The following is a 19,882-nucleotide window of genomic DNA, read 5'->3' on the forward strand; positions in this document are numbered from 1 at the left end:
TGTATAAGAGACCCTGATTTTGGCACTTGATATAAACTAATCTGCACAAAAATTGAGATAGGATCATTATTGTCTCTACGTTATAGATAAGGGAATGAACTCAGAATAGTTTGCCCAGGAACACACAGCTAATAAGTGTCAGAGCAAGCATTTGTACCTAGGTGAGGAGTCCACAGGCTTTCCTGGTGGCACAGAGGGTAGTGTCTGCCTGCATTGCAGGAGACCTGGGTTCAATCCCCGAGTTGGGAAGATCCCCTGGAGAAGGAAATGGCAACCCACTCCAGTACCCTTGCCTGGAAAATTCCATGGACAGAGGAGCCTGGTAGGCTACAGTACATGGAATTGGCAAAGAATATTCTATAGTGTTTTGTATGTCAATTTTTAAAGAAGCTTTAAAAACTCATACCCAAAATTCTATATGTCCATCCCAATGCTCTTCAGACAACTGCACAATATATTTTTATAACTAAAGTTTAATAGCTTTGCAGCAAAATGCAGTGAATTAGAGTGCCTACTCGGGAGTCAAGACAGTCAAGACCACCTGGCATGCCCTCCAGGCTCTGCCTCACATGAGCTGTGTTTTCTTGGTTGCTTTATTGCTCCTTCAGAACTATAGTTTTTGCATCTGTGAAATAAGAGTATAATACTCTCTATTTATATGAATGTGAAGATTAAGTGGTATAATATTTGCAAAACCTTAACAAAAATTTAATAAATACCAAAACTAGTAAATTCACACTTAAAGAAAAAACCAATACAATACTGTAATTAGCCTCCAATTAAAATAAATAAATTTAAATTTTAAAAATATATATAAATACAGAAAGCATTACTTACGGAAGCTAGTAATCTTCCATCTTCTTTCATAGCAAGGTAACGGTTTGCACACACTCCTTTGATAGACACAACCCCTCTCTCTTCTGCTTGAAGTTGTAGTTTGACTGTAAGTAACAGAGAAAATTACCTCTGTAGCATCATAGGAAAATGAAGCATCTACACAACACATTTATGCAACATACAGGGAAAAGACGAAACACGCAGGCAACCAGCTAGTCCACTCTGGCAAGGAGCTGGGGGCCGAGGTGAAACATCAACTAAATTCTATTAGAGCGAATGACCCACTAGAGCACAAGTGCCTCCAGACTCCCTTCTCACTCCAGTGTCAGCTGATAAGAAGGAGAGATGGAGAATTTCTCTTGTTGAATAGGTAATTACCTCTACTTGGCCTTGTTAACTAGTTTTTTTTTTTGAGTGTACATATTTGAAGGGTACATAAATATATAAACCAATTAGAATTTTCACACTACTGTTTAAATTCTTTAAAAGCTATTTTTAACCTGTTTTTCACAAATAAAATATAATTGCTCACTATTATCTTTTGGTTTATATTTCCTTTGGTTTCTTATTTCTAGCTTTCCCTTCAATACAATGCCAAATGTATTCATCTTTCTTTATGGACATATTTTGATATATGGATTTTGTTTTTCAACTAGATATTTGAAAAAAAATAATGTTTGCATTTAATTTGCTTATATGGTGTGATGAAGATTTTCAGACTATAAGATCCTGAAGAGGATGACCTCTGTGTTACACTACATTGTCAATATTAAACAGATCATCAGAAAAAAACAGATATTACATAAGCATGATAATGCTAGATGGACAAATAATCATCTATTCAACTCAATGAAAATTAAGTTTAAAATTTCTCTTTTGCTATTCAGAGGCAGCATTCTCCAAAATGTATTTTGACTAACAGAGATTACTTAAAAAAACAGGTTCTGGGGCCAGTTAAATTTAAGAAATTCTTGGTAAGTCAAATTAACTCTTTACTGTCAGCATTCTCAGAACTGTGCTTCTCATAACCTGCATTATAAATTACCACAAAGGGAATCAAGTAAAAATGACATTTATTGGATATTTTAATTTTATGTCTGATTCTCAATGTACCAGTCACTTCAGGTGAAATTCTTCTGCAGAATCTTAAAAGATACAAAGTAAAATATAAATAAATAAATAAGATACAAAGTAAAAGGAATATAGGCAAGTCATGAAAACAAAGTCTTTCACAACATTATGGAAAAATGTAGAAAATAAGATTTTTGACAAATATAAGCAAAATTCTATTAATGATTAGATCCTTAAGTCATATATGATACATGAGCATCTCTTTTTAACTCATGATGTTGTATAAATGCTCATGACTGCACAGTCCATCACTATACTTTTTTCTGGCACTTTATCAATAAACTAGCCTAGCTCTAGCCCACCATTTTGTAAATGTATAATTACTGTTCATAAGGCAGATGATGGATATTAATGTGTGGTCAATACCAGTGACTCAGAAGCAAAAGTAAATGTCATTCATTTATTCATTGGCCTTTCATAGGTTCCGTGGGAATTCACATTTGGATACCATTATTTGATAAGCCACTAAAAAGTAAACTGTCAGTGCCTGAAAAGTGTTTATTACCATATAACCATAAAAATATAGACAGGAACCAGAGCTTAAATCAACAAGAAGCTGGATAATCCACAAAATCCTAGATTTTCTTTAAAAACCCATCAGATCTGAGGTATAAAGAGATCTAAACAAACACAATTTCACTTAAAGAATTCCACATTTGGGGTCCCTTCCCCCAAAACAGAAATGACCTGCTTTCATTTTAACAGGAAGAAGAATCATCTTGCCAAAATGGAGAGTATGAATAAACCAGCTGAACTTTTACAGACTTTTAATAGCTGCTGATATCAAAGAGCAATTCCATACCCACCTGCCAGTTCTCTCCTACAGAGCTTGCACCTAGTGTACAACCATCACACCCGACAGGCAGAAGACAGAACAGAAGGGCCTCAGATCCTTCTGAATCACCTAGGCTTTGCTGAGTGCAAAGCAGCTATCCACTGAAGGATGGAAGCAGAACAGAGCTGAGAGCCCCCGAGAAGCACTGAGCCTTCACCAAGTGAAAAGGAGGATGAAGAGAGATCTGAAAAGACAAGGTAGAGTTCAAGAGCAAAGTTAACTCCTGAACTACCCCAATAGTTAACAGCTGGGCCATTTTTGTCTCAGAAAAATGGAATATGGAAAACTACAACCCAAAAGAAGGCAGGAAAAGAGAAACAAAAGGACCAAGAACAAACGGGGAAAACAGATTCCAAGATGGCAAATTAAACCCAAACATATCAATAATTAAACTAAATATAAAGGAACTAGATACGTCACTTTTTAAAGGTGAAAAAACTGTCAACAAGATAAAAGGCAAAACCCAACTATGTTGCTTACAAGAAAAGCACTTTAAATACAAAGATATGAGCAAATTGAAAATAATGCAGGAAAATACGTCAGTTGCACACCCGAATTATTAAGAATGCTGGTATGGCTATATTAGTATCTGATGTGGACTCCAAGGCAACTAGTGTGACTAGATATGAGCAAAGTTATTTCGTAATCATGAGAGATACCTCAAGGAAAAAAACAGAATTGAATTGTCTGAAGCAAAAATTGACAAATCGGTAAGTATATGGAATATAAGAATAACATCGTCAACTAACCTGATCTGACATTTTTTCCTTTTGAGATCAGGTAGGTTTCATTTACCTGAGACTTTATTCTCTTAACATCGTCATTTGAAAACTATGCTTAAAAAAAAACAAAAAAAAACTGCCAGCATGGTAAGCAATCCTATGCTTATTTGCCTAGCTGACTTGAATTGTTCATATCAGTTAACTCCAGCTTAGAAGTTCTTTTTCTAGAGTTATCATGATGTTTAAGTACTGTCAATGGCTCTTGTACTAAACTGTTGGTGCCCCTGGTACTTTTGTTTCTTAAGTCAAGATACAATTCATGTATGATACAATTCATGTAAAGTATTCATGATTCCATGGTTTTTAATACAGTCACAAGGTTGTGCAGCCAACACCACAATCAGTTTTAGAACATCTTCATCCCACACCTCCTATGTTCCCAGTAGCACCATCCCAACTCTAGGCTGCCACTAATCCACCTCCTATCTCTATAGATGTGCCTATTCTGGATATTTCATGTAAATGTGGTCATACAATATGTGGTCTTTTGTGACTGACCTCCTTCACTTAGCATGTTTTCAAGTTTCACTCACGTTATGGCCATGAATCAGCACTTCATTCTTTTTTAGTGCCAAGTAACATTCCATTGGAGAGAAGGCAATGGCACCCCACTCCAGGACTCTTGCCTGGAAAAGCCCATGGATGGAGGAGCCTGGTAGGCTGCAGTCCATGGGGTCACGAAGAGTCAGACACAACTGAGCGACTTCACTTTCACTTTTCACTTTCATGCACTGGAGAAGAAAATGACAACCCACTCCAGTGTTCTTGCCTGGAGAATCTCAGGGACGGGGGAGCCTGGTGGTCTGCCGTCTATGGGGTCGCACAGAGTCGGACACAACTGAAGTGACTTAGCAGCAGCAGCAGCAACATTCCATTGAATAGACCACATTTGATTTACCCACCCAGTTTGATAGACATTTAGTTAGTTTCCAGTTTTTGGCTGTTATGAATAATGCTGCTACAAACATTCCTGTACAAGATTTTGTATAGACACATTTTCATTTCTCTTGGGCATATACTGAAAAGTAAATATGGTACCATGTTTAATCATTTGAGAAACTGTCATATTGTTTTCCAAAGCAACCATTTTACATTCCCAAAAGAAATTAAGGGGTCCAGTTCCTCCACATCCAGGCCACTTTTTTTATAGTCCTGGGTTTTTGTTCTGTTTTCCTAATTATAGTCATTTTGATTGGGTATAGAGTTGTTATCTCTTAGTTTTCATTTGTATTTTTCTGATGCTGAATATCTTTTCATGTGTTTATTGGCTATTTGTGTATCTTTAGAGAAATGTCTATTCAGATCCTTGGCTCAATTTTTAAGAAGACTTTTTCACATTGAGTTGTATATGTTCTAGATTCAAGCCCTAATCAGATATCTGACTTGCAAGTAAATATATTCTTCCATGCTGTGGGTTCTTTTCACTTTCTTGATGTTATCCTTTGATGCATAAACATTTTTTAATTTTCATGAAATCCAGTGTATTGATTTTGTTCTTTCATTGCTTGTCATATCGGAGACACTATTGCCTAACCTAGGGTCATGAAGACTTATGCCTATTCTTTTCTCTTAAGTGTTTTAGTTTTACCTTGTATATTTAGGTTTTGATCCATTGTGAGCCAATTTTTATATGCTGTGTAAAATACCAAGTGTATGCCATATTAAACATGACTGAAAATAACTGCATTTACGAGTAACAAGAGGAAGAGGAAGTATCTCAATTAAAGAGATGTAACAAGTATATCATCCAAAAGGGAACTATACTTCATCTGTCTCTATCCCATGCCAGGTGCATAGAAATACCTTGTGAACATCTGGTGAGTTGAAAGCATCTCACACAAAAGAAAAATGGATAAAGGAACTCATTGCTGTAATGTTCTTGGTATTGTACATGAGTATTATACAGGTGCTATGAGATTACGGAAAATGACATATATTACCAGATGAAAAAATCCGAGAATCTTTCTAGGAGAGATGAGATTTGAACTAAGGTTTGAAAGATATGTAGGAGATAATATCATAAACAAGGTACAGGGTAGGGAGATTAAAAGAAATGATATTCCAAGCAGACTGTCATTTCAGGATTGAGGCAGGAGATAGCCACAAAGCTTAAACAGCCACGTCTGAGATAGCTCGAGCAACAGGCATAATCCAGACTGAGAAACCTCGCAGGTCAAATAATGTAGTTTCCTCAACAATCAATCAATTACTATGGAGGAAAAAAAGATGGAAGGGGGACCTGAGACTAAAAGAGGCCTAAAGCTCATACTTTAAAAAGCAAAACTAAACTAGAATATTTAAGGATGCCTATCACTGTGATGAAACTACTAAGAAATTCAAAGTATTTAGAAATCTGTGTACTTTATTGGAGAGGCGGTAGACACAGAGAGGCATCTGGGGTGGCTGGCAAAGTTCTGTAGTGGTGATTATAAGAATGTTCACCTAGTAATAACCCATTAATGTATGAATTTGTTTGATATGGTTTCCTGTATCTACATTATATTTTACATTTTGAAAGTTCTTTAAAACAGTCTACAATAGAAAACCTTTCTTCCTAAATTGGACCTCTGAACCCTGATATAGCCCAGGTCTTTTCAGCATGCTGGAGACCACCAATCTATGTTCAGGTTTGGGATGCACAGAAGTCAACAATTTTGATAAACGTAAGACTTCTCATGGCTTTCTAATGTTGATATTTAAGTCCAATAAGAGACAAACTTGGAAAAATAGTGTGTTATCCAAGCTTAAAATTCAACTTTTTTCCCCTCCGCTGTAACATAAAAACAAAAGCTGTAAAGCACCAAATTGAAGAACCTTATCATTAGGGAAGCTTCCATTGTGGCTCAGCTGGTAAAGAAACTGCCTGCAATGCGGGAGACCTGGATTCAATCCCTGGGTTGGGGAAGATCCCCTGGAGAAGGGAAAGGCTACCCACTCCAGTATTCTGGCCTGGAGAATTCCATGGATTGTATAGTCTGTGGGGTCACAAAGAGTTGGACACGACTGAGCGACTTTCACACACACACTTCACTAGTCATCACTTGGTCCCATCATAATACAGTTACATCTTAAATCCCATTTACAATATCCATAAACAGTTGTCTACTTTTTACTTGACAGTCTTTAGCAAAGGAGAATTTACATGGTCTTTCTAAAATGATTTTGATAGGTAAGCAAAGAAACAGAAACTCTGATTACAGTAAGTAAACTACTCAAATGTTCAAGTGCTCAGACCATTAACATCTGACACATTTAGTTACACAGTATAATCAAAAAGCCAGCCAAAGGATTATTTCAATGTGACTATTATGGCTCAAAACATTTTGCAACTCCTTTTTTGGAATTTGTATCATTTTCTTTTGAATAGGCTCAAAGGATGATAAATCTTAAAATCATAAATACTAACTTGTTAGAGCTATAAAGGACTTAGAGGTCATGCAGTGCACCCTGCTGCTGCTCCTGCTAAGTCGCTTCAGTCGTGTCCAACTGTCTGCGACCCCATAGACGGCAGCCCACCAGGCTCCCCCGTCCCTGGGATTCTCCAGGCAAGAACACTGGAGTGGGTTGCCATTTCCTTCTCCAATGCGTGAAAGTGAAGTCACTCAGTCGTGTCCAACCCTTTGCGACCCCATGGACTGCAGCCCACCAGTATCCTCTGTCCATGGGATTTTCCAGGCAAGAGTACTGGAGTGGGGTGCCATTGCCTTCTCCAGCAGTGCACCCTACTCATATATAAATAAAGAAGCTGACGTTTAGAGAGGTTTGTCCCTGGTAAAAGAATATGGTTTTTGGAAACAGACAAGACAGTGTTTCCTAGAACAGGGAATACATTTATTCATTCAATAAACGTTAGTAACAGCTATGTACCAGGTACTGTGCAGAGCAATAGGAAGCACAGAGAGAAATACATGAGTCTTTGACCTTAACATACAGTATTGTCAAGAAGAGAGATGATGCAGGTAACTAAACAAGGTCAGTACTGTAAGTGCCATGAGAGGAATTCACACAAGCTACCCAAGAGCACTCAGAAGGTACACCTAACCCAGCTTGGAGAGGAGAGGCTTCCTAAAGCAGTGACAACTGAATGGAGACCCACAGAATTAGCAGGGGTTGTCAGGAAGAGCAGGAACAACAAAAGCATCGTGACAGCACATGCAAAGGAGAAAGAGCGCATGGCACAGCCGCAAACGTCAGGCTCATGGGTATGGCCAGCACAGTGAGGGTGCTGTGTGCGGTGTGGGAGAGGGCGTCATGGGACAGGGTGAGGCCAGAGGCTCTGAATACTGTGTTAAGGAACTTGAAAAAGGATGAAAGAATGAGTGCTTTGCATGAAATTGGATAGAGAGAAGTTGATAAATATGTGAGAGATGAAGGAAAAATAGATCTGAGAGGAATGGAGATAATGGAGGTAAGGACACAGACAAGGAAGGAAAGAACTGTTTCTCCTTGTTGAGGTGGGATATACAAAAGGAAGAGACAAGTTGGCAAGATGATTAGCTATGTTCCCTTAAGATAATACTGGAAGTCTCTGGAAAATGCAGACACAGGCATCCAAAAGATAGTCAGCTCTGTGAATATGGATCTCAAAGAAGAAATCTGCTAGAATAAAGATCTGGTTAATCATAGCAAACAGTGGCTATCTTGTATGCACAGGCTGCTCCAAACCCACACAGGAAGACTAAAATGAGATCCAGAACAGTGTACACACTGCAGGCGTGAATTAAAGGGCAAAGGACGGAATTCTGGGGAGCACCATTTACAGGAGGAGTACGGGGTGTAGAGCCTGGAAGAGTGGTCAGTCCATGCCAGCCTGTGAGGGTATGTATTATACACGTACCTAATACCTACCTACACCACACACACACACTCTCTCAGCCAGCCTGTAAGGGTATGTACTGTATACACACCTAGTACCTACCTATACTACAAACACACAGTCCAAACCAGCCTGTGAGGGTATGTACTATACACATACCTAATCCCTATACCACCACCACACACACACACACACATACATATGCATACAGAGATTTGGAAACCAAGACACAAAATTGTTATTCTTTCCAAGTAGTATAATATTCTGCATTAAAATTAAGACACTAAATGCAACATAATATTCTGGATTAGATTCTGAAACAGAAAAAGGATGTTAGTGGGAAAAGTGAAATCTAAATGAAGTCCGCAAACAGTAATGTACCAGTATCAGCTTTTTTTTAAGTAAAGTGCCACACTTCTGTGTAAGTTATGTAAGAAGTTAACTTCAGGGAAGGCTGGGTAAAGGCATAGAGGAACTTGTAAAACCCCTGCAACTCTTCAACAAATCTTCTATAATTACTGCTAAATAGAAAGTTTTTTGAAAGTCAAAATACAAACAAACTATTGGGAATACTTATAAAGGTTGCCTGATAAACTGATACAACAATATTCAAAAATCAATGGAGTTTTGTAACCCACAACAAACTATTGGAACATGTAATTAAAAAAAAAAAAGATACCATTTGAGATAATAACTACAGGTACCAAGGACTTTTATAAAGAAAGTTATAAAAGTTTATTGAAAGTCATTTTGAAAAGACTTAAAAGGGGAGCTATGTATGCTTACCAATGGAAAGACTCAATATAGCTAAGATATCACTTTCCTGCCAAATAGTCAATACATTTAATGAGCCCCCAAGAGAGTTGTCAGAAGTAGGAAACTAGGGGAGAGTAAAAACCAAGTGAAGACAGAAATCTTAAGTGGGACCTCTGAAAAGCCCTTCACTGTCAAATGGCACGAAAGAAGTGAGGTGATGCAAACTGAGTAGTCGTCACTGGGTTATTCAGACTTTGAGAACAGTGAATGCAGAAAACTTCAAGAAGTTTGGCTGAAATAAACCTCAGAAATTAGACTGTAGTAAAAAAAAAAAAAAAAAAAAAAAACCACAGTGTCAAATGCATGGATTTTGGAGGCAGACAGAATTGGACTCATCAGGCTTCCCCACTTACCAGTTGAGCTGACCTCTTCACTTGCACAATTGAAAATAACTACTAGTGCACAAGGTTATACAGTGAAGATTAGATATTAGATCTCTCCCCATATAAAGTTTTAGTACATAGTAATCATCAGAGATGTTGGCCCCCTATTTTACACCTGCTTCTTTGTATTGCTTTGTTTTGAAATTCAAAGAATTGTATAATTTTTTAGGAAACTTTATCTAGAATATCTAGGAAAGGGTAGGATCTACAAAGTGTGTAGATGGGGCACCTTTCACAAATATGTCATTTATGCTGCATATAACGCCCTACCATAGGCTGACTTCTATAGCAAATAAATTTATAGTTTCACTATTCTCAAGGGAAGTAAACTAAAAGGTACTTACTGCAAAGAAAACACAGGCCTTATACAATTTCTCAACCTATTGTCCTGTGTTTAATATTTATTCATTCATTCAACAAAATGGTATCACACTTGCCTCATGTGTCAGAAACTGTTCTAGGAGCTAGAAATACAACAGGAACCAAGAACTACAAAGTGTCTGCCCTCACGCAACTTACATTCTGGTGGCAAATGCATGGTGTTCTTTAGTTGGTCCAACATTAATATTACTTCTCATTTAAATCTGAAGTCAAAGCAAAGTGAAATTTGTAATTTAGTACACAAAAATCATCAGAAAGCAGTTGTCTAATACTGTATTTCAAGGATCACTATATAGGTCTACAGCTGACAGTACTCATATTCCTGACATCCTCCTCTTAGAACATCGCACACATATTAATTCCTTCCTTACTCATTCAAAACCAACATAAATTTAAAACTTGATGATAAAGTGTGTTAGCTTTACAATAAAATATTTTTCAGTTAAAAATGAGGTTCAGTTGTCTCCTTGGAACTGTAATTCATGAGTAACTAATAACTAAATTCCAAGGCATAACCCACTGGTTTATTACATCAAAAATCATCCAGTTTAATGCTGAAGACCGCACTAAAAACTTTCTAATGCACAGATGACTGACAGAGGAGTCCATGTAACGAAACACTTCCTGAAAATGAAAACCTTTAAATCTCCATATATGACTGGAATACCAGAGGGTAGCAGTCAGATAACAAAGATCAGCAACCTAAATTTATTCAACTATTCCTTTTTGTGTGTGGACAAAACACAAATCTAACTAATGAGCTTCACACTGACTCTCTCATTAATCGTTCATTTTTTTTTTTAATCATTTCCTTTTGTATATCATCCCGGGGCGGGGCGGGGGAACCCATACATCCCATTCTCTTCACAACTCAACTGGCTACTTAAGTTTATAAACAGGAACATTATTAGACACACAGTTCATTGAAATTCTTAGCAACTCTTCAGTTTTCAAAGAAGGTTAAAATTAGCATAACAAAAATAGGAAGGAAGGGAAGGACCTTAGAAATCCATGACTTCTTTCTTTGCTACTCAGTCAGGACATGGCTTTACGAGTCAATTAAATCTTTCTCTGTATCAAGTCTTATAGCTACAAAGTAGAAATTGTTTTCATTATGAGACTTAAGACTACCAATGATGACAAAATATATAAAACAATTAAAGTGTAATATGTCCGAAACATCAAATTTGCCATTATGTCTTAAACCATATCATTTAATTCCTGCAATAAAAAATTTTACCGTACAGCTGATTTATGCCAAAGACAGGGCTGTTTCAAGCAATTCCAATCCATAAAAACTTATAAAAATCAATTTCTTCCAGTATCTACTGGATCTCCTATTTCATGTCCTAGAGTGAGTGTTTCAGCTACCTGAGCTACAGGTAAGAGCAAAAGTAACACAGGTCCAAACAGCTGCAGACATTAGATGATTCTAGATTCTTCTAATAACACAACGGCAATGGTGGCTATAGCCGTGAAATTAAAAGACATTTGCTCCTTGGAAGAAAAGCTATGACAAACCTAGAGAGTGTATTAAAAAGCAGAGACAACACTTTTCCGACAGAGGTCTATATATATAGTCAAAGCTATGGTTTTTCCAGTAGTCACATAATGGATGTGAGAGTTGGACCATAAAGAAGGTTGAACATGGAAGAATTGATGCTTTTGAACTGTGGTGCTGGAGAAGACTCTTGAGAATCCCTTGGACTGCAAGGAGATCAAGCCAGTCAATCCTAAAGGATATCAACCCTGAGTATTAGAAAGACTGATGCTGAAGCTCCAATACTTTGGCCACCTGATGTGAAAAGCCAATTCACTAGCAAAGACCCTGATGCTGGGAAAGTCTGAGGGCAAGAGGTGAAGGGGATGACAGAGGATAAGATGGCTGAATGGCAACACTGACTCAATGGACACGAGTTTGAGCAAACTCAGATAGTGAAGAACGGAAGCCTGGAGTGCTGCAGTTCATGGGGTCGCAGAGAGTCAGACACAACTTGGCAACTGAACAACAATAATGGTGGTTCAGACGGCAAAGAATCTGCCCACAATGGCTCAGGAAGATCCCCTGGAGTAGGGAATGGCAACCCACTCCAATATTCTTGTCTGGAGAATTCCATGAACAGAGGAGTCTGATGACCTGCAGTCCATGAGGTAGCAAACAGACAGACAAGACCAAGTGACTAACACACACCATGGCTTTTACTTTGCTAGTGGCATCAGATAATGAAGTCAGACTGACAAGAAGGAAGAGGGAAAGACAATTTAGCACCTTGAGGCATTCCAGAAGCTCCAAGTGCAATACAGGGTTAATGCAGAGCTTCAAAGTAGCAAAGGTAACTACAAAGACAGAAAGAAAAGGAAAGAGTTCCCTCATCAGCAGATAATCACAAACTGACAAAAAATACCTTCCCTCACCCTTTCCATAGCTACTAGGGATCCCAGACAGTATGTGACTATTCTAGTGTCAGACAGAGGCTAGAAATGCTTGCCACCCAAGTCATTTCTTGGCCTGCTTTGTGGAGGTGTGTAATTCAGGAGGGAAAATTCTGACAGCCGTTGGCAGAGGCATTTTCTGGCAAGAATAGTTTCAGTTCTGACACCTCAGTAATCTGCAGTTGGGGACCCCACACTGTCTCCTGGCAGAGCACCCCAAGTCAGCACTGAGTATGTGTGCATAACTACCGGCTTCCACCTACAAAATTCATCTGCTCTGTAAGTGTTAATGGCTACTTTCTTCCCAGAGGCCAACTATTGGAGAAATGTTTCTAAAAATAAGCTGCCCACAAAGTTATAGAAATGGAGAAGAGACTGGCAGTTGCCAGAGGTGGGCTTGGGGAACTGACTGTGGCTATAAAAGGGCAGCCTGAGGAATACCTGTGATGAGGAAAATGTTCTGTGTCTTGGCTGTGTTGATGTCAACATCCTGGTGTGAAACTGTGAAAGGCACTATAAGATGTTACAACTGGGGAAGACCAGGCAAAGGGGACACAGAATCTCTGTGTTACTTCTTACTATTGTAAGTGAATCTAAAATTATCTCAAATTTTTTCATTTAAAAAATGTCAGCCAACTAATTCAAAATGTTGTCTTATTTAATAATTAATATTTGATTATGTGCTTTAAGAGACAAAATTATTTGAGAAAGAAAAAAGCCAAGTAATGTGAAGAAGACAGACTCTAGATATTATTTTTACTATAACTTCCATTTCCTTAGTGAATAGAAATGGATAGAATTGAGAACCCATAGGTAGAATAGCCCATAAACCAAATAATCAGGCTCCAGTGTACACACGCCTCTAGAGTTTTCCATCGGAGAAGGCAATGGCACTCCACTCCAGTACTCTTGCCTGGAAAATCCCATGGATGGAGGAGCCTGGTGGGCTGCAGTCCATAGGGTTGCTAAGAGTCGGACATGACTGAGTGACTTCACTTTCACTTTTCACTTTCATGCATTGGAGAAGGAAATGGCAACCCACTCCAGTGTTCTTGCCTGGAGAATCCCAGGGACGGGGGAGCCTGGTGGGCTGCCGTCTATGGGGTCGCACAGAGTCGGACACGACTGAAGCGACTTAGCAGCAGCAGCAGTAGAGTTTTCTATTCTACAACTCGTTGATCACCATGATCTCAGTTGTATCTAGGCACATGGAATAAAACACAATGCAATACAGTATAAAAAATCTGATGCAAAGTTTCGGTTAACATCACATTTTAATGATTTTACTCTCATAATCATGGGGAAATACGAAATGATTCCAAAACGAAACACTACCTGAAAATTTTTTGATGGCTTATTCTATCAAATTCTCAATTATACAGAGGCTCATTACATGGTCTATGGGCTCTTCTGTCCCCATAGATTCTCAATTTTTTCCATTCTCTATTCACAGTGTCTCAGTATTTCCACTAGATGGTAAAGGAACGGGATAGAGGAAGGAAGAATGAAGTCCAAATATCACTTCTGCTACCTCTTTGTTGCCATATTTAAAAGGTAGGTGGTGATGAACCTAGAGTCTCTTATACAAAGTCAGTCAGAAAGAGAAAAACAAGTATCATATATTAAAGCATACATGTGGCATCTAGAAAAATGGTACTGATGAACCCACTAGAGAATGGATCTATGGACACAGCAGGGGACGGTAAAGGTAGGACGAACTGAGAAAGCAACATTGACATATATATACTATCGTGTAGCTGGTGCTAAGCTGCTGAATAACAAAGGAGCCAAATTAAAAAAGATAGATGGTGGAAGGTGGTTATGTTAAAAAAAAGACTGAAAAATTTTGTATGCATCAGATAGCAGATTGTTGTAGATCTTTACATTTTCCATCAGTAACAGAACACTAAGAACTGCCCTGGTGACCCCGGAACGTGTGGGCACTTCACATTTCTTCGCATTTCCTACAGTGTTTGCTGAATAAACAGGATGCGCGTCAGCTCTTAGAGCAGGTATCTGTACCACTTATGAGGAGGCATCTTCCAGCAGCAGCCTTCCAAGGCTGCAGGAAGCACCGGGTTTCAGAACTGCTGCTGTGTTGTCTGAGCGGACGGTGGCAGAAAGGCCCCTGAGGAAGTCAACAGCCTAACGTGGGCCAAGCTGTTGCAAGCCAGACAGACCTTCAGTCAAGGGCAGCCTGCTAGAAGCTGAGAAATATTTTCACTGAAAAATAACAGTTGATGTTTCTAAATTTTCTTGAAAAATCTTTATCAGCTCCTTTGGTTTGTCTCAGAATAAATGGGGTTCAGCATTCGAGGACCACTGAAAACACTTGTACTAAAAGCAGGGCATCAGACTCAAAAGCCGGCAGGGACTGTATAACAGACAAGAGGCAAGCAGCCTGGTGATAAGACCAGGAGGAGAAGGGAATGTGGGGACCATGATACATCACAGGACGTACACCCCAACTGATAGGCCAGCCACTACTCAGCACCAGCCAAGAGCGTGCACGCACACATGCAAACACACACACTTTGCTGAGGTCGCATTTTGGCTTATGGATCACCAATCAGAAATCCATTTCAAAGGTTTATTAACCTGGCCAGAGTTCCCTGAAATAAATCACAAGCAGATCAGATGAAGATAAACAGCAAAAATATACACTGCCTCCAGCCAGTATTTCTGCAACCAGTCCAACATACCCAAAAGATACAGCACCTCCTGATTACAGCCTTTTCTTGGCAATTCTTTCTACCTTTTGGAAACGCTTCTAGGATGATTTGAGAGCACCAAGGTCTCTCTCAAAGCTAAATGCCCCATGGAGATAATGCGACCAGCCTGGCTGGTCATGTAGCTCCCCTAGGGATGAATGCCAGTTAGCTGTTTGTGTTCCTGGCACTTCTTTCTGGATTGAGGAGTTCCTCAAAAATCTCACAATTCAGGCAGTTCCAGAACAGAAAACAGAGCAGCGAGTGTGTGCCTGGGAAAGGAGGAGCTTCGAGGGGAAAGGCAAGCAGGGGCACTGGGTGGAGAAGGGAAGTGGCCCGGAGTGTTCCAGCTCTTTAACTACACTCTCCCACACAGTCATTCTGTTTGACTGGTAAAATCATTAGGAAAACACCTTTCAAAGCAGGCTGAAGACAAGAGAGTTTTATTTGACCCTCATGAAAATAGCCGAGGCGGCACGTCTCTCAGTCAATGACGAGCGTTACTGCGGCCTCCACTTTGGAAAACCCTGACTGCAGCCAAGAGCTCGAGGCCCATCCCCAGAACTTCTGAGGAGGCCCTCCCAAGGACAGCTCGCCCCTGCAGCCCCTGCATGACACGCTGGGCGGACTCAGGAGGAAGCTGGAAACAGCTCCTTGGCCTCTAAGTCTCCAGGAAGAAATAGGGCCCCTTCTTCAGCTGTGATGAGAAGTTAAAGGAATAAAACAGGGTCATAGTGAAAGAAGAGCATGGCTCCACCCCAAAGAATGCAGCTGCCTTGAAGTCCAAGTTAATAAAGTTAAGTGGACTACTCTGGAGTTAAGTTCTTTAAAATAGTGTATTTGAAACTGTGGTTGAAAGCTGGTGGAGTGGAAGAGATTCTTCAAAACATTGTCCATTTCCTTACACAAAGTCTCAATTACTGAGGTTAAAAACTATCACTGATTTCACAAAAAATTTGATGCCTTTGGAATAAAAATGAACTATCAAAATAATGTCCAGGATTAACTAAATATGCTTGTTCAATTCCTTAGGTTCATGCCTTTCTGTGTTTATCACTTTATAATGCTGTTCCCTCGTATGAACAGGAGGTTATGCTTTCTATATCCTATTTTTAAAATGTTATCTAATTCAAAAAGCTTATAGGTCCAAAAAAGAAAAAAAAAAAAAAAAGTAACAGGTCTCTCTTCCCACATTCCTGACACATTTTCTATGCCAATCTACAGAAGACATGGGCGCTCTCATCGTGCAGCATAACTAGCTAAGCCTCACTCACCCCAGCCTCAGTCAGTGTCCAGAGCACATGCACTGAGTGCTTAACTAACAGACGTCTGCTTTCAGTGGTGAACATAATTTACAGAACTGCCTCCTGGATCTCTGTCCATTTAATATAAGAGAACTACATCCTTTCCTTATAATTTGTGGATATTGCCCATTTTACTTTATAAAAAGTCTGACTAAGTTCTGCTTATATTTTTCATCCAAACATTCATGAGGCACTCAGTGTGGGCCAAGCACCACATCAGAACATACACCAGGCGCCTCTGACAACAGTAAGACAGACTATGCGGATGTGAAACCCAACTGAGCCAGGAGCAGTGCAATGAAGGACGAGACAGTTCAAGACTTCTGAAACTTAAGGCATTCCATTAAAACGGAACTAATTTCCAACCCCCTGAAATACCTAGTTTCCTCCTGTAATTCTTACCTAATTCTCAAAAACACAAACAGCAACAGTAAAATCCCTTCCACTTCACATTTTACCTTCAGGATTTTTGCTCGGCCTCATCACCTCCTCTATTCCTCTCTGTGTTCAAAGATATTTATAATGTAGATGGACTTAAACTCTTTCATTAAGTACCTTCCCTCCTCATTCTCTGATTCTGAAGGGTGGACGATATACAACAGTGGAAAAGAAGAGTTGTATAAGATAAATAAGGGCACTGGAAAAACAAGCAAGTTTGATTCAGTAAGAACAACAAATATACTGCAGGTTCTTGAAAAGAAAGGCATCAAACTGAAAATGATGTTTAAAGTAAACCTAACTGAAAGGTTACTGCAGTTGTTCACATGCAAGACAATAAGGATTTGGACTTCAATGGTGGCAGTGAGGGTGGAAAACAAAGGAATAAATGCCAAGGTTTCACGAAATCTAGATTTTGGTTAAAAATAAATAAATAAAAAGGTGAGGGGGGAGTTGCATTTAGGTTTTTAACTTGGAAGAAAACTGACAGAATAATCTGGGAGGAAAGCTGACAAAATGAGGCTGTCTGTTATGATCCAGCACCAGCTCCATGCTCATCAATGAGAACAACGAATTGCCTATATTCAATTGGAAGTGAATTAGCTACGTTCAAACTGAGAGTGACATCCAAGTGAAGATGTTTTCCAGACAGTAGGGGTTTGGAAACTGGATGTGGTAGAGACTTATTTTGGTGGCTGCAATGAACCACACCTCTTGATAGTCATACCTCGTGTAGTCCGTCCCTCCCATATTGACTCTAGTCTTGGGCCAGGCTGACTGAGTTTAGTCAATGGGACGTTAGCAAACATGATGTAAACAGTGCTTACAGGCTGGAGCTTTGCTCTTGCGATCCAGCCTCGGTGTAAAGAAGCCCAAGGGAGTCTCACGGAGAGATCATGTGAAGAAAGATCACTGGGGCCCCAGTTTCCCTGCCAAGGACCAGACATGTACGTCAAGCCATTTCAGGTGTTCCCGCTCCAGCCATCTGACTGCAGCCTCATGACAAATTTCAAACTGTGCTAGCAGAAGAACCATCCAGCTGAACTACAGTCGACACACAGAATTGTGAGAAACAATGAAGTGCTAATTTTAGGCCATTAAATTTTGAGACATTTGTTACCCAGCATTAGGTATCTCAAGCACTGGAAGATAGACGAGATGTAAGTTTATAAAGGGGAGCTTTAAGAACAACAAACAATAGTCACAGCTGACATCCAGTAAGGGCTCTCTATCTGACGTATATCTGACATATTCATACAATATAAATATGGTAGCTATCATGAGCTAGCATCCCCATTTGGCAGATGAGGAAACTGGTACTTGAAGTTACTTCCCCAAGATCACACAACTAGAAAGGCACAGCTGACCTAAACCCAGGTCTACCTGTTACCTGTACAAATATGAAAGAAGAGAATGACCTTAACGGAGGACTGCCAGGGGCAGGACTAAGGCAGAAATAACAAACAACTTGCTTATGGTTTTGCATTTTTCTCTAACTTCAAGAACAGCTGTCCAAAACACATTCTAGTGAGGGGATGTGTCCAGGGAGGGAATGATGAAGTCGAGCCCCTGTTTAGAAAGCCAGCTCCTGCCTGTCATTCTTCCTCTGTACTGAACTCTGGTGACAGCAGCGTCTCCTGCAGCTATAGGCAAAGCCACTCGTGGTCTTCAGGTCTTCTGCTTTAGGAGCATCACTGTCAGGCCTTCTTTGGGGACAAGCCTGGCATGAAGTGCCCTCTTGTCTTGGCTCGTGATCTTTCCTTTGGTCATGCTTATTTCTGATGACATTATCAGCCCTTTCCCCAAACTGATTCTTTGAACCTCCAACAGAATCTAAGTCAAAAATCCTCAGAGCCTGGACCTTGGAAATCATCTAGTGACGACTTTTCAGTTCAAGATAAGGAGGCAGAGTCCCAGGTTGGTGGACCGCTTGACCTAAGGACCCAGGGTTAAAGGTCAGCAGTCCCAATCCTCCTCTCTTGGATGGCTGCTGAGTGGCACTGCCCTGAAAAGCAAGTCGTTTTCTCGCTTTTCATTCTTCAAAGAACAGCTGGTTGAAATAATGCTGAAATTGTGCCTTGTTTCTAACAGAACTGTGTGAAGATGAAGAATGGTGAGGGGAAGCGGCAAATGGAGAAAAATACCAAGAAGTAGGTGGCTCAGTTGGTAAAGAGTCTGCCTACAATGCGGGAGACCCAGGTTCAATCCCTGGGTTGGGAAGATCCACTGGAGAAGGCAGAGGCAACCCACTCCAGTAATCATGCCTGGAGAATCCCATGGACAGAGGAGCCTGATGGACTACAGTCCATGGGGTCACAAAGAGTCAGACATGACTGAGTGACTAACACTTTGACTTTCAAGGGAATTTATCTTCCCAAAGAAAGCTTTATACTGCGTCTTCTTATTCCTTACAATAAAATGACAGAGTTAATTGCTATAGCTTACAAAGTTTTTTAAAATTCACAAAAGTACACAAATAGCAAAGCATATAACATCTGGCTCTAGTATTCACACTTGGATCCCAAAAAAGGAGCCTAAAATCATAATCACTGAATGTATTTCCCTCCTCTGTGCCACGAAAAGTCGGCATTTTGGTTTCTTTTGCTGCTTTCTCCTTCCCAGATCTGGAACCACTCTCTGAAGCGAATGCCAAGAGCCCCGGACAACTAATTACTCAGGAGGCTGAATATGAAAGTCTGTTTCAGGCTAAATCTTCTCTTGCGTATTCTTGGGTGTGTGTTTGTTTTTTCCTCTTTCTTCCTTTCCCTCTGTACTTTCTACCTCCCTCACCCTGTCTGCTCCCCTGATTTACTTTATCCTTTCTGCTTCCTCCAGAAAATATATGAGGGCTATGAAAAAGAGAAAAAAAATTAGACATCTATAAAGGTACCCATCATTGTCTCAGCATTATTTTTAGAGGAATAAGTACAGGCTTTAGGCACAGAAAGGTGATTCTTCTTGAGATGCTCCAAACTGAAACCTCTCTATCTCAGGCTTGAAAGACAGCCACCCTCCCAA

General features: G+C 39.8%; 2 protein-coding genes across 6 annotated transcripts in view; one reads left to right on the plus strand and one right to left on the minus strand.

Moving 5' to 3' along the window:
• NUDT6 (nudix hydrolase 6) overlaps nucleotides 1-5,055 on the plus strand; it is a 73,552-nt gene extending 68,497 nt beyond the window's left edge. For 3 of the 5 annotated variants that reach the window (XM_040250550.1, XM_040250547.1, XM_040250551.1), the window contains 2 exons: nucleotides 1,725-1,811; nucleotides 2,674-4,996. The gene's annotated coding sequence lies outside the window, so the exon portion shown is untranslated. Of the gene's footprint in view, nucleotides 1-1,724; nucleotides 1,812-2,673 lie in introns of all 5 variants that reach the window. The other 2 variants (XM_040250548.1, XM_040250549.1) reach the window with 1 other exon arrangement.
• The window catches only part of FGF2 (fibroblast growth factor 2), a 61,305-nt gene that overhangs the window by 18,751 nt on the left and 22,672 nt on the right, over nucleotides 1-19,882 (minus strand). The window contains 1 exon segment of the mRNA XM_040251278.1: nucleotides 838-941. Within this exon segment, the coding sequence (XP_040107212.1) occupies nucleotides 838-941 (104 nt within the window).

Source organism: Oryx dammah, unplaced genomic scaffold (genome assembly GCF_014754425.2).
Source record: "Oryx dammah isolate SB20612 unplaced genomic scaffold, SCBI_Odam_1.1 HiC_scaffold_12, whole genome shotgun sequence".
In the NCBI taxonomy this organism is placed as follows: domain Eukaryota; kingdom Metazoa; phylum Chordata; class Mammalia; order Artiodactyla; family Bovidae; genus Oryx; species Oryx dammah.